Source organism: Equus przewalskii, chromosome 25 (assembly GCF_037783145.1).
Source record: "Equus przewalskii isolate Varuska chromosome 25, EquPr2, whole genome shotgun sequence".
NCBI lineage: Eukaryota > Metazoa > Chordata > Mammalia > Perissodactyla > Equidae > Equus > Equus przewalskii.
In genome coordinates, this window is record NC_091855.1 from 11,207,912 (window position 1) to 11,222,661 (window position 14,750).

Genomic DNA, 14,750 nt, shown 5'->3' on the forward strand with positions numbered 1-14,750 from the left:
AAAAAGATTTTCATCTTCACAGGAAGGGGTAAGGACATGTTGGGAGGTGGTGGGCAAAGGCAGAGTTATTTAAGGCTTCACAACCTCTTGTCAATAGTCAGGGAATTTTTTTAAAAATGTATTGACTGCTCCCAGTGCAAGGCGTAGTATTAGACCCTGGAGGAAATCAACGAGACCCATATTCTTTGCCCTCAGACTGCATTCACTCTAGTAGGGTAGAGATAGGAGAAGCTCACAAATGACTCTAATACAATGCAGAATGTGGTAAATGCCATATAAAATTACAAACAAAATATTGGGGGGAAGGGTTCAGACAGCAAGCTCACGTTTACCAGGATGTGAAAAATGACCCCCACACCTCTCTCAACTTTCCTTTCTCTGTGAATCTCCTGTTGTTTTCATGGGGAAATTTCATGTGGCCACTCCAGATGGAAAGACCAAATGACTCCCTCTTTTTCATGCCTGTAAATCCGTTGGAATACAAGAAAATTGTGGAAATGAAGACAGAAGAAGTAAACTAACTCATATTGTGGCTGGCTTTGAAAGCCAGGATGAGAAGCCTGTACCTAACTCAGTGGACAATGGGAATTTGTTGAAGGCTTCTAAGCAAGGCACAGATAGGATCGGAACTGTGCTTTAGGAAAATTAATCTGGCAGCAGTGTGGAGGAGAGCTGGAGCAGAGAGAGATGGCAGACAGGCTATTACAGCAGGCAAGCTGAGAAGTAATTGCGGCCTGAACTAGGATGGTGGCTGAGGAAATGGAAAGCAGGGTGGATGTCAGGCTGGGAAATTTGTAGGTCACTGAGGGTTTTTTAATTGGGAGGTTTTTTAACTAGGAGGGGGATTTAGAGAACTCTCAACAAAATAAAACAAAACAAAACCCTCCTCAGTATTTTAGAGATGTCCTCTCCTAACCTAAATGTCTGCCCCAGCTATAAATACGTGTAGATTCTGCCTGAACAGAAAGGAACCCCAGCTCCACGGAAGAGATTAGATCCATTGTAATCACTTGTTGATGACTGTTGAATCCTCTATCAGTTTTTTTCCTATCTGTATTTTCTTCCTCCCTTGTTCTAGTAAGCTTTTTGCTTGGAATTCAGAGAAAAAAAGGTACTGTGAGCAATTTGAAAAATCAGAATATATTCTAAGCAAATAAAGTGCTATGTACAGTCCAACACGGAACATAAATCCCTGACCCTATCCTTTAGAAAATCCTTCCTTAATCTGGCTATTCCTTGAATGTTCATCATATATTTTCTCCCTTTACTGCCAAATTTCTCACAAGATCTGCCTTTGTTCATATGTCCCTTGAATCACCATCTTTCATTGCTTAACTCTTATAACATGGAGCCCATCATGTTATATGACTACAATAAAATTGTTCCCTCCCTCCAAAGACTCCACGTCATCCTCACCACCAAAAATGATGAATTTCTCAGTCTTAGACCTCCTTGACCTCTTTCCAAGATTTGTCTCTTTAGATAAACCTCTCAAGCTTCACGCTTTCGTTTCCTTTGTTCCTCCTGACTACACACTGTCCTGTTTCCTTCCACCTCTGGGACCTCTCTTCTGCTATCTTTGCAAGCTGTATATCTTCCTATTTTATAAAATATAATTGCAACCCAAGTGATAACATCAAGCTGTCTGCTGTTTCTGATTTTTTCCCCCCAAGATTTTATTTTTCCTTTTTTTCTCCCCAAATCCCCCCGGTACATAGTTGTGTATTTTTAGTTGTGGGTCCTTCTAGTCGTGGCATATGGAACATTGCCTCAGCATGGCCTGACGAGTGGTGCCATGTCCGTGCCCAAGATCTGAACTGGCAACCATCGAAACCCTGGGCCACCGAAGCCGAGCCAGCGAACTTAACCACTCTGCGGGGCCGGCCCCCTGCTGTTTATGATCTTGAAGGAAGAAACCTTTTCAGTCAATTATTCAACGGCCCACAGAATTCCTAAATCTACATCTCTAGCCAGAACCACCAGTCTCAGCTACAATTTAATATTTCCTGCTGGATATTTCCAAGTGGATGTCTCAAACTCATCATGTCTAGAGGAGAGCTCATCTTTTCCCCAAAAAGCTAGCTTCTCTCAACTCCCCAAGATTCATGAATGACACCATCATTTTCTCGGGACTCAAGTTCTAAATCTTGAGTCATTCTTGATTGTGTTCCCTCTCCTTGCATACTTGGCCAGTTACCACACTCCATCAACCCTGCCTTTGCAAACTCTCTCAAGTCTGTCTCCTCATATCCCTTTCTACTGCCACTGCTGCACTCTTATCACCTCTCTTGGGCATTTACTACACTTTTGGAACTAGTTCTTCTCCTTTCAATACATTGAACGCTTCAGTTGGGAGTATCAATCTTCCAAAACCATTTTGTTGTAGGTTTCATTCTCTGCTCACAACTCTTCAGCTAAATCCCAGTGCACTATAGGATAAAATGCTAAGTTTCTTTTATTTTTTTTAATTGAATATTTTTGGTGAGGAAAATCAGCCCTGAGCTAACATCTGTTGCCAATCTTCCTCTTTTTTTTTTTTTCCTCCCCACAGCCCCAGTACATAGTTGTATATCCCAGTTGTAAGTCCTTCTAGTTCTATGTGAGACGCCACCTCAGCATGGCTTGATAAACGGTGCGTAGGATCCAAACTGGCCAACCCCGAGCTGCTGAAACAGAGTGCACACTTAACCACTCAGCCAGAGGGCCAGTCCCTAAAATATAAATTTATTAATCTGGCATTTAATATCCTTCACTATCTGTTCTTTGCTTGTTTCTATTCTTATCTCACACACGTCCTCCAAACAAATATGACATACCTTTAGAGCTAACAGTTGCGCAATTCAGAGGGCATGATTCACAGAGAACATAACGTGAATGGTGTTCCCTGGAGTTGTGCTGGGGCTGTTTTTATTCCCACGTCCATTTTGGTACCTTTGTTCTTGATATTCTCCTGTATAACACTCTCCCTTTGCCTCCGTCCTAACTCCTCCTTCAAGGTCCAACTCAAGTTCTACCAGCTGCATGAACCCCCTCCAATTGCCCTAGCCATTGATAATCAATACCTCCCCTTAATTCCTAGACCACTGGTCTATACATAAGGTAACCATATAATTTATCATCCAAACTGTGATGTCTGAGAGTTAAAGGGGGCACAATTACTCTGGAACAACAGGAATAAACTGGGACTAGCCAGGACAAACTGGGGCATATGATCAGTTCCTTATATAGTACTCCTTTGGCATTCAGTATGTGTTATCTGGCAGTTATTTATTTGTATGTTAAATTATATGCATGCATTTAATGTATGTGCCTCATCTCCTCAAGACAGTAAATCCTCTGAGTACAAATCACGTATTCTCCCTCCTTGTTCACCTGCTGCCTGGCCAGTGTCTTACACATAGTATACACTAAAAATTGTTTGTTCATCATGTTGTTGTCTTTACCGTTGTTTAGGAATGAAACTTGGGCTAAGAGTAAACTTTCAAAAGCAGTAATTTACCGAATTATCCTTCTGGCAGGAAGACAAAATCAACAAATTTCCTCAAGATTTTGCTGAGGCCTAGGTTGTGACCTCTGGCACACAGTTTGGCTTGCTGTTGCCTTGTTACTTAGTAATGTCCTTGGTTTCCATTCTTACAGCATCCTCTTTTCTTTGCTCTGTCATGACACCACACAGAAGAAAGCTCACAGCCCCAACCAGAGGCTTATGTAACTCACGTCAAAACAAAACCACATCTAAGAAACGCTGCTCTGACTAACTCACCTGAAACCAAATATCGGGGAGTTTTGATTTGCTTGACTTATTTTGCTTAATTAACATCTGGCTCCAGTTTAGCATTATCCCTGCTAACCTACAAGTAACCAAAGGAGGAGAAGGAAGAAGCCTATGAACAGAAAAAGGCAGCAGGTGGTCATGATAGCTTAGGCTCCAAAAATAAAGTGGAATACAAAATGAAAAATGAAAGACACGTGGAAAAGAGAGAATTAGGGCAGAATCATCTCTTGGGAGTAAATACTCAACAGAGAGCAATGTTACCAGAGAGCACCGAGTCAAAATCAATATGGGGTGTAAGTGGATGTTGAAAGCTCCCAGAAGGAAAACCGTTCTGTTCAAACTCCTGAGGGTTTAGGCCTTACTCAAGTCCGTCCTGCCAAGTAGGCGACTGGTGCTCGGCAGCATTCCTCTGTTTTTACGCGAAATAATATAAGGAATTTTGCCTTGGATTACTCCTCTAAAATTTGGTTCACAGAGAGATTTCATCTGTAAACCTGTGGGCTAACGTTTTTGCTTCTATCAGGTAGCAGTCTCTGAGCCCCTCCTGACATCAGCAGTCTTAATAAACACAATAATCTATCTCGAGGTTTTCTAAACATTCTCCAGAGTTTGATGAAGAGCTCCTTAGCAAAGATGACTCCCAAACACTCCCAGAGACACCCTTCTTCCTTAGGCTCCTTTCACACCTAGACCTCTCTGGGTTTTTTTTTTTAAACAAAGATTAGCCCTGAGCTAACATCTGCTGCCAATCCTCTCCTTTTTTTTTTGCTGAGGAAGACTGGCCCTGAGCTAACATCCATGCCCATCTTCCTCTACTTTATATGTGGGACACCTACCACAGCATGGCTTTGCCAAGCGGTGCCATGTCCCCACCTGGGATCCGAAGTGGTGAACCCCGGGCCACCAAAGTGGAATGTGCCTACTTAACTGCTATGTCACCAGGCCGGCCCCTGGGTTTATTGAGTATATGACCTCTTGGAGTTCCCAAGCCTTTCATTTGGCTCTTTTTATCTTGAATAAAGTCACTGTCTCCTTTGGAAGATTTAAGCCAGGAACTAATGGCAGACCCACTGAAGTGTATTTCCTATTGCCTTTGTCTGATCATTCTACTTCCTTCTCCCTTTATCTCTCATCTCCTTCTTTCTGCCTGTGATTTTATTTTGCTCTCTTTCCCCACCCCATCTTTCCTCAGCTGTATTTAGTGCCCTTGAAGGCAGGCAGAGCCAAATACTGTTGACTTAAGCATTGATCTTCTTGGATGTAGAGAAGTATATTAGACAACTTCTTGAGAGTTCTTCTACCTCTGGAATTCTCTGGGGCTGTAGTTAATCACCAAACCTTGATTACCACCCACTTATTCTTATATCTTTTATTAGATTCTCTGGACTCATTTTTATCAATGGAACTAACATTTATGGAATACTTAATACATATATCAAACCCTGTGCTAAGTGGATTATCTCTATTAATTCTCACAGCTACTCACTGAGGCAGGTGTATTCTCATTTTGCAAATGAGAAAAAAGGCACACAGAAATTAAGTATCTTGCCCAATGTGTTATAGCTAATAAGTGATGGAGGTGGGATGTGAATCCACATCTGTATGTCTCCATACAACCTCTTTGATGGAAATTGTGATGCTGATATATAGTAGGAAGAAGCCCGAGCAATTTTCAAGTTCATTACATGATAACTTCCACCGGAGCTGGCCTTATGCATAGTTATGAAGTCAGTGTCACCTGACTTAAGAGTCAAAACTTTACCCTTCTCCTGAAAGGACAGGATATTACTTAGCTCCATGCTACCCACTCTATGAACCAGCCTTCCAAACTTGTTTTCCCACACAACTGTACTTTTGCATGTGTTCCCCCGTCTAGGGATTACCCCCCTGCCCAATATCCTCTAATGTCCACCAATTCTTAAAGTCTGCCAAATATCAACTCTTCTGGAAAATCTTTGCAGACACTGGGTCCCTCCTCTCTCCTCTTCTCCTGGGCTGAGAGGCCTGACCTTTCTCTGGGTCCCAGTAGCATCCCTAAGAGTGGTTATTATACTATTTGTGATCATTGGTTTTTCTTTTCCCCCAGATTGTAAGCTACTTAAAGGCAGGCATGGAGCAGGTACTCCAAACATTGCATGAATTGAATTGAATTCCTGAGCTTTAATATTATCATATTACTTCTCCCAGGTTTATTTACATTTTGAGCACCATTTATTTATTTATTTATTTAAAGATTGGCACCTGAGCTAACAACTGTTGCCAATCTTCTTCCTTTTTTTTATTTCTGCTTTTTTCTCCCCAAATCCCCCCAGTACATAGTTGTGTATTTTAGTTGTGGGTCCTTCTAGTTGTGGCACATGGGACGCCACCTCAACGTGGCCTGATGAGTGGTGCCATGTCCACGCCCAGAATCCGAACCAGTGAAACCCTGGGCTGCCGCAGTGGAGCACATAAACTTAACCACTCAACGGGGCTGGCCACTTGAGCACCATTTTAAGTTTTGTAATAAAAGGCTCTCTGATGTAGGCATCTCAAGCATTGAGAGAGATGAGAGAGGACTAAGAAACCATATTGGTAGAAGAGTCATCTACCCTCCTTCAACCCAAATCAACAAACCATTATGGATCAAATTATCTTTAAAAAAGACATAGTAGTGTATAGAACCAATTGAAGTCAGGAAGATGTTGCTAAATTTCCAGGAATGAGGTGACAAACTGAATTCTAAGTTTACAGATCATTTCCCAGAGAGCAATGAGGTGTTAAATTGAATGATATTAGGGCACGTTGTTCTCCTCACTGAGTCATCCATGCCTTAGGCAGAATCTTCCTTTCAGTGGGCACAGCATGAAGACATGACTTAGCAATAAATTCTTGGTGAGTAATTAAAGAAGAAGAGGATATTAGGCTTTAAACAACTTTTTTAACCAAAACTCCTTCTCCAAAAAAAATTTGTTTTCCTCCTCAAATAGTAAACTCTTTGAAAGCAATGACCAAGAGTAAACACGGTGAAGTCTAAATGAGACGGTGAAATAGTGGCTGCTTTTGGCCATGGAATTTGGGGTAAGATGGTGGGATCAGTGAAATTATGTGTTCAGTTTTTGTAATCAATAAAAAAACATTACTGAGCGCCCACTATGTGTTAGGCATAATGCTAAAAGCTGGGAAATAAGTATCATTCTCAAGGAGTTGCATTCAAGTGGTGACTGTGTATTCCATAATGAGGGGATGAATAAAGTGCTATTATAGGAGTTCAGAATAGGAAACTAATATCCAGTCTTTATGGAAGAGGTGATGTTTGAAACATGTCTGAGAGACTGAATGTGACTTCAACAGGCAGAGAAAGGGCCATTCTGGGCAGAGAGAACAGCACACAAAAAGCTAGAAAGAAAACTTGGAAGAATCTGGTGTGGTTAGGGCCATGAGAAATTTGGTGAGACTGCAGACAGTTAACATGCCATGAGAGGAAAAGGACAGCAAGAGGAAAGGTGGGGAGCAGAGGGCACGAGGCAAGAGGAGACTGGGCCAAATTTTAAAAGGCTTTGAATGCTGTAGAAAGGAATTTGGTCTTTATCCTAAAGGCAATAGGGAATCATGGGGCTTTTAAAGCAGTGACATAATGAGACTTATCATAACTGTTACGTTCTTGGCACTGTCTTTCATCATTGCTTAATAATATGCCTCAGTTTTCTCAAACCTTGGTATGTGGTTTCTCATTAGTTTGCAAAGAAGATTTTGTCAAGAGAAAGAAGTAGAAGGAACCAGAAGTCGGACTAGGAATCTGTGATTTGGTAGGAGCCCCAGGTAGCACTTACACAGAAGGCTCCCTGACTCTTCGCACCTTCTGGTAACTTTCCAAGTCTGCTCCCGGTAGGAGCCCGGCGTTTTACTCTCTCTCTCCATCACCTGTGGTTTCCCTCCGTAACACAACTCTTCCCCCACAGTGTCCTCTCCAACACAACATGCTCACTCAGTCTTTTCAAGTGCACACAAACCACCTTTACAAATTAGTTGAAGTACACAGTCTTGTATTACCCAGCTCAGCTAGACACAGAGTCACACACCCGGCAGGCTGTCAGTCATTACCAATCCCCTTTTCCTAATTTATAATCCTCCCTTTTACCACCTCATGCTTATGGACAGAGGTATTTTTCCTAGCACCCTGGAGGCATATGTGTATACTCATATATCTAAAACATTTGTGTATCATTTTATAAAGCAACTCTTTGAGGTAGGGATATTCATGATTGTCATTATTTTACAGAAGAGAGAGTTGAAGCTCAGCCAATAAGCCACTTGCTTATAGCCCTACTGTTATTAAGATACAATTAAGACTGGAATCTAAAATTTTAACTTTAAATCACCATGTTATTTCCCAAATACTCCTTGCAGCTTCTATGTACTCCTTCTCCACTGCAAGTCAAAACGACTCTTTTCAAAACTACCCAAGCTTCTTGATGCCTCAGATTTTGTGCCTGAATCACCTTGAAATAAGGCCTCCCTCTGTTGGCCCTTCTCCAGGATGAAACAGGAGCCTCTTGACTTGCCTTTCCTCATCCCTGGGCTTCTCTGAAAATTCCAAACTTCTTCACCTCTCAGAGTCGACATAGGTGGTAGAGAACAAAAGTCTGCTGAGTCTTACTATACCTTTGGGGCATGCATTAGAAATAGAAAATAAAATAATCGCATATCTAAAACCCAGTTGCATCCCGATACATGTAAGATTTGAGAGAGAATATTTTCCCAAAGGCCACTACAACCGAGATTTTGACAGATATCGTGGAAATGATCATCTGTATGTGAAAAGAAAGTGAGAGCTGAAGAAAACAGAATCAAAGAGAAACAGTCGCTATTCCCTTGGTTTCAAATACCATACATTTGAAAGCTGGCATTTATGATCTCAATAGCCATGGGAACCTTAAAGAGAAGGAAATCCAACGTGGCCACTGAACTAAAAAAAAGGCTGACCCTGAAGTTTTGGGAGCTCTGTTGTACCTGCCTTCAGCCAGGCTCAGCTGTGTTCACAGTGTTACCCCAGAAGTGCTGCTAACTCATTCACCCCAGGCAGGTGATACCAAGTAAACACAACCACTCCTATTTCACACTTCCCTTGAGACGATGGAAAGAATGACATATACCTTCACCAAGCAGATAAGCTTTGGCTTAGAGAGAAGCTTCTGCCTGAAAATGAGCTTCCCTCCATCTGTGAAATTGGTTTGACAGTGGTCCCATAAAGGCTCTGGGATGCTTCCGTACCCTTTACACAAAGGATGAAGAGGATAGGTATGCTTGCACTGCATCCTAGCCTCTTGGCTTAGGAGCATCATAAAAGGAAAAGGTACTAGGAAGGTTTCAAAAGGAGATTCAAACTGCACTCTTAAGGCAAAACTTTAATCTCACCCCAGGGATGTAGTTTAGCATATGTAATTGAACCATATTAACATTTAGAGTTTCCTAAATGCATTCCTTTTAGCAAGAGATAATCTCATGCATAAACTGCAACATGTGAGTATATTTGATACACATTATTGACATCACATGTTTATTATAGAGAACATTCTATTAGAAGGTAATCCTTAAATGCTTCCTGCAAACTTTACTTATTTTTGCTTATTTTATGCTACTACTTGGTCATTCCTTTCAGATGCTAATCTTCTGCTTTGCAGCCTCTATTTTCCTTTCTTCCATGTGTCAAACTCAGAGACTTTCTTATTCCTATTACCATAATCGCACTTTAGTTTCTGGTCCTGTCCACCCCCTCCCGCCAGTCCATTTGCAGCCTCTCATCCCTGAATGTGGTTAGATTTGAATGGAGAACTCCACTGAGTGAATAACCATTAGCTCTTGAATTTTTGTGCCTATGAATAAAATGACGTTTTTATTCACTTGCTCATTTTAGTAACGAGATACTATATCATTCTGGGAAGGTAAAAGACACTGGTAAATATGTAGATTGTCTTTCATGCCTCAGCACATGAAATCAGTTCATGCCAAAGAACCTACTCTTTGAGATCTTTGACTGCAGTGTAATTTTTTACTTATTTTTTTTATCATGCATGTTCTGTACTAGTCATGAGGCAGAAAGCTATACATCTCCCCCTTGTGGTTGCTGTTAGTGTACGCCTTTGCATGTCCAATTTCTTCCAGTTCCAAGCAGTCTCGATAAAAAGCTGCCAAAATAATCTTCCTAAACCACGACTCTGATATCACTCTCCTGCTCAAACTTTCAGTGGCTTGTTATCACCTGCAGGATAAAATCCAAACTCCTTGGCATTGTCCATTTGAAATTCCTATACTACAACTCTGCTTTTTGAAGTCCTATATATCCTTCAAGGCCCAAATTCCTCTTTCCCAATCCCCTATTTGGAAGTAGTCTCTCCATTTGGTGCTCTTATACCACAATCTGCCAGTAGTTATACATATGGGTGCTCATTGTCTCTCTCAGACTCAATTGGGAATATCTGGAGAGTAGGAAAGGACAATGTCTTTTTTATCTTCCTGTTATCCACACAGGTCCTTTCATAGCAAAGGCACTCAACCAATGTCTATAGAATTGAATAAAATAGATACAGTGGTTAGTGAAATGAAAAGTCAGCATTAGGCTTTAAAAACAGAGGATGCATTTAAAAATGGATCAAGAGAGAGAATTTTATAGACTAGCCCTGTCCAGAAGAAATATAACGCAAGCTACCAGTGTAATTCTAAATTTTCTAGTAGACAAATTAAAAAAAAAGAAACAAGTGAAGTTAATTTTAATCATATATTTTTATTTAGCCCAGTTATTTCAACATATAATCAATATAAAAATTAGTAATGAAATATTTTATATTTTTTTCATAGTAAGTCTGCTAAATCTAATGTGCAGAATGTACTTACAACACATCTCAGTTCAGATTTGCCACATTAAAAGTGCTTTATAGCCATATATGGCTACTGGCTACTGGCCTAAAAAGAAGTTGAGCTTAGGGTAGGAATGAAGTCCTAGTCCTGGCTGACTAGTGAATAGTTTTGTTACATAGACAAGACCTTTAACTAATCATTTCCTTGGTTTCCTCATTGAAAAGGGGAGACGTAGCTTTCTTGCCAATCTTACAGGGCTGTAAAAGCATAAAATTAGAAACTGAAATGGGGACACTTTGAAAGTTTGAAAATGTCATACAGATGGAAGGCACTATAATTATTCCAAGAATAGAGTGAACGCTGACGTTCACTGCAGTGCTTTAGCACACCTGTGACTTTTAGTAACTGTTGCAGCTCCTTACCAAAGCCTGAACTACTAAAGGTTACACTTTCAATACTTCAGCGAGACAGAATTCTTATACTAGCAAACCCAGTTAAACTGGCTTGCTTTGAAATGGTTACTAATCTCTTCTTAAAGAATCTGAATCCCAGAGTCTCATACGCTCCCTGATCTTTCTTCACTGATTTGACTGCCATAAGGCAGGGTTAAGGGAAGATGCTTGCTGATGTCGTAAAGCTAGATCTTAAGTTAACATAAGCAAAGCCATCTTAGGGAAAAGAAGCAATATTGTACCTATGATCCTGACTCACTAGTCTCTGTGAATACATTCTAGCCTGCACGTAGCCGAGATGATTAAGCACCTCTCACTTTTACAAAATAGACTATCTGCTAGTTCTATGACTCTTGCTTACGTATATCTCCGGGCTGCGATAAGACAACTTTGTTCTCTGAGTTCCCCAGGAACGTGACAACCTCCAGAAAGGAAAATTCTGTATTGGTACCCATCACAAATGACGGAAGAAAAAGATAATGTGGTGCCTTGAAATTCGTCACAACAGATAGTTGACATCCCTAAACCCCCTCCTTCCCTGCCCATTTCCCTTATAGAACTGCCTCAAGATTCTGTATGATTTTAAGATGGTTCTTCAGGACATAAGGTGCCATCTTCTGATTATGTTCCCTAATTGTATAAATTTTTCTTTCTCAACCACCGGTTTGTTTGCAATTGATTGGCACCAGATTGCCGCTGGCAGAACAAGCCCCTTTTTGCTCGGTTACAATGTTCCCATTAAATATCTCTATTGAAGTAGCTCGGTGTAATGAAGACAGGTTTTTCAGAAGCATAAAGACAAATTTTGGGGATTCGTACCAAGTTAATCACATCATTGTGAATAGTAAGATGCTTTCAATATAGAGGGAAAGAAAGAGGTAGGGCACCAATCACAAGCATTTTGAGCTCCACGGGACAGAGATATGAGGCAGGGATAATTGACCTGGCCATTTTTTATTGGCATAGTGCTTGCCTGCCCCTGAAGTGCTTCTGTGACACATAGAGCGATAGAAACCCGTTTCCCATCGCTATGCTCTCCAGAGGACTCTGGGATGGTCATTAGTAACATCTTCAGCGTTCTTTTTAGGAGATTCTTTGCGGAGCTATAAATGCCTCTTCCCAAACACTTCAGTTATAGCTTATTCACGGCTGAGATCAGATCTATCACTCTCACTGCCCTAAGAAATAGTATGGAAAGACATTTAAATTATTAGAATTTCAGCTTTATATATGGAGTAAGCCGAGGCAGCGAGAAACAATTCCCTTTCTTGTGTATTGTGACTCGTCTTTCTGTCAGCCTATACTCAAGAAGGCGCCTATTAGAACTTTGCTCAGATAAGATCCCCTTTCGCTTCCTGCCACGTGATCTACAGTCACTTCCTCTTTCTCGGATGGTTTCTGAAGTCTAACTCTCTCCCCAGCGTTGTTGCCTGGGAGCCCAGGCACTGCCCTAACAACAGTTGCTAATGGGCGGAGACTTCGAATGGTCCCCGAGACCAGCTATTCCAGGGTCGTGTACTTGGGGCGCATGCGGCAACCTTCTCTTAGCTCTCGCGATGCTTCGTCTTCCCGGAAGCGCTGGAGGGCCTTGCCTGTTAACGGCGTCGCGATGTGTGGGGACTGTGTGGAGAAGGAATATCCCAACCGGGTGAGCGAGTGGGCGCCGAGAACTTCCCGCCCTCTTGGCCCATGGCCGCCCCTGAGGCTCCTCGTGCCCCCGGCCGGCCATCCCCGAGAGGCCGGGCGCGGGGCGGACTCCGCCGCACTGCCCATTCCGGTGACCCGGTAGCTGTCCTTAGGCACTTGACAGCGAGTGCGGCCTGTGGCCGACCTTTCGCGCTGGTCCCCGCCCTGGCGGCTGACATCAGCCGTCACCCCGCTGCTCTTGAGCTCTAGGGGACAACAAAGGAAACCCCACCACCAACAGCCCGGTCGACAACAGAGGGACACCCCTACCCCGACCCCTGGTCTCATCCTCTAGCTTGATTTAATGAAGTCCGATTTTCTTAGTGATCTCTGATGCTGGAAGGAACCTCTGAGTCGTCTCTTCTAAGCCGGTTTTGCAGATGAGGAAACTAATGCCCAGAGAGGGGCAATCACTTGCCCACGTTCACATTCTAGTTAGTATGAGAGCCAAGACTAGAATTCAGGTTTCCTGGCGGCTACTTTCTTTTAAATCTCTTGTTCCTCTCAGGCGCGAGAGGTTGCGATGTTTGTTTACTCTCGTTCATTCGAGGTATACTTCCTGAACATTTACATGTGTGTAGCTAGATTACTTTTCTAGGCCAAAAAAGTCTACTAAAGAAGAAATAAAAAGCAGCTTACGTGCTAAGGGCTTACAGTTTAGGGGAGTATGTGATTAACAAAAAATGAGCTGTACAGTCCGTAAGTGCTGTTCAAGTTTAGAGAAAGGGGAGAGCAATAGGAGATAGCTCTGTTCTCCCAAAAGAAAGGTGGACTTCAGTTAGAACTTTAAGGGTAGTTGTGACTAGGGTAGAAAAGAAGGAACGGAGGAAAATGAACCTTGGTGTATGTTGAGATGATGGGGTCGGGAGGAATGTAAAAGGAGGTCCCTACAGAGCGTTTGGGGAGCTATGGCAACAGCAGGGTAGGCGTGAGATAAGGAAGACCTCATTTCAAAGAAGAAATTAACGACTCAACCAGTTTAATGTAGGAGAGAAGAAGGGAAGAGCTATAGATGATCTCAGGGTTTTCAGTCTAGGCAACTGGAAATTGGAAGTATCATTACAGAAATTGGAGGCATATGGGAGGAAGAGCCAATTGGAGAAGTGGTCAAATTGTTTTCACCGTGTTTCATTCGAGGTTGAGAATGTAACATGAGGAGTCAAGTGAAAATACAAGATTGCAGTTTGGGTGTGAGATTCAAACAGATGAGCCAGCCAAATAAAGGTGTCAAAATAGAAAGGATTTGTTCTCTTAGGAAAAGAATGTGGAGAATCAAGGAGAATCAAGGACTGAGCTTCAAGGAATAAATTAGGAAGTGAAAGTAAGTGTAGGGAAGAGTGAAGGATTGAGTGATTGAAAAACCAGGAAAGTGCCTTCATAAGCACTTTTCTCTGTTTGTGTTCTGTTGTAGAATAATTAAAGGGCTGTCAAGAGGAAGAATTAAATTTTTCTCTGGAATTTCAGAAGGCAGATTTAGAAATAATTAGTGGGTAGATGTTATGGGGTTGTAGGCTTTGAATCAGATTAAAGAACTTTCTAACAGATTTTCAAAAGTGAAGTGGGTAACCCTTAGAGGAATTGAACTCTTCCTGTTATTGACAATAGAGACTAACCAACCATTTGAAATCTCAAGGATTCTTCCAACTCTGGGATTTTTTTAAGTCATGAGATATTTTTAAGGGCGGTGAGAGCAGAAGCCACTTTGCTTGAGTTTAGCAAAGGAAAGGGTAATAAGATGGTGGTTGCAAGTATAGTCCATTCATTCAAAAACTGGCAGAAAGAAATAATGGATTAGCATGTTGGAAAGCTCTAAGTGAAAAATGGGTAGGTAATAAATATATAATTATCTTTGGTTTCATAAAATTTTCTGGAATTTTGTGATAGATGCTTTTCACAGACTAGGAATACACAGTAATGAATTCCTAACAGAGCTCTGGCCTGCTTGCTTGTAGGTTACACTGAGAAATTGAGCTCAAGCGTGAATCAGATGGGAAATGAAC

General features: G+C 41.7%; 1 protein-coding gene across 6 annotated transcripts in view; it reads left to right on the forward strand.

Annotated features, from left to right (window-relative positions):
- Window positions 1–12,424: 12,424 nt before the first annotated feature.
- CHURC1 (churchill domain containing 1) overlaps window positions 12,425–14,750 on the forward strand; it is a 44,375-nt gene continuing 42,049 nt past the window's right edge. For 2 of the 6 annotated variants that reach the window (XR_011532757.1, XM_070593194.1), the window contains exon 1: window positions 12,434–12,712. Coding sequence is in view for 5 of the 6 variants with exons in the window: in XM_070593194.1 (XP_070449295.1) it covers window positions 12,548–12,712 (165 nt within the window). In the remaining variant the exon portion in view is untranslated. Of the gene's footprint in view, window positions 12,713–14,750 lie in introns of all 6 variants that reach the window. The other 4 variants (XM_008518970.2, XM_008518967.2, XM_008518968.2 and 1 more) reach the window with 4 other exon arrangements.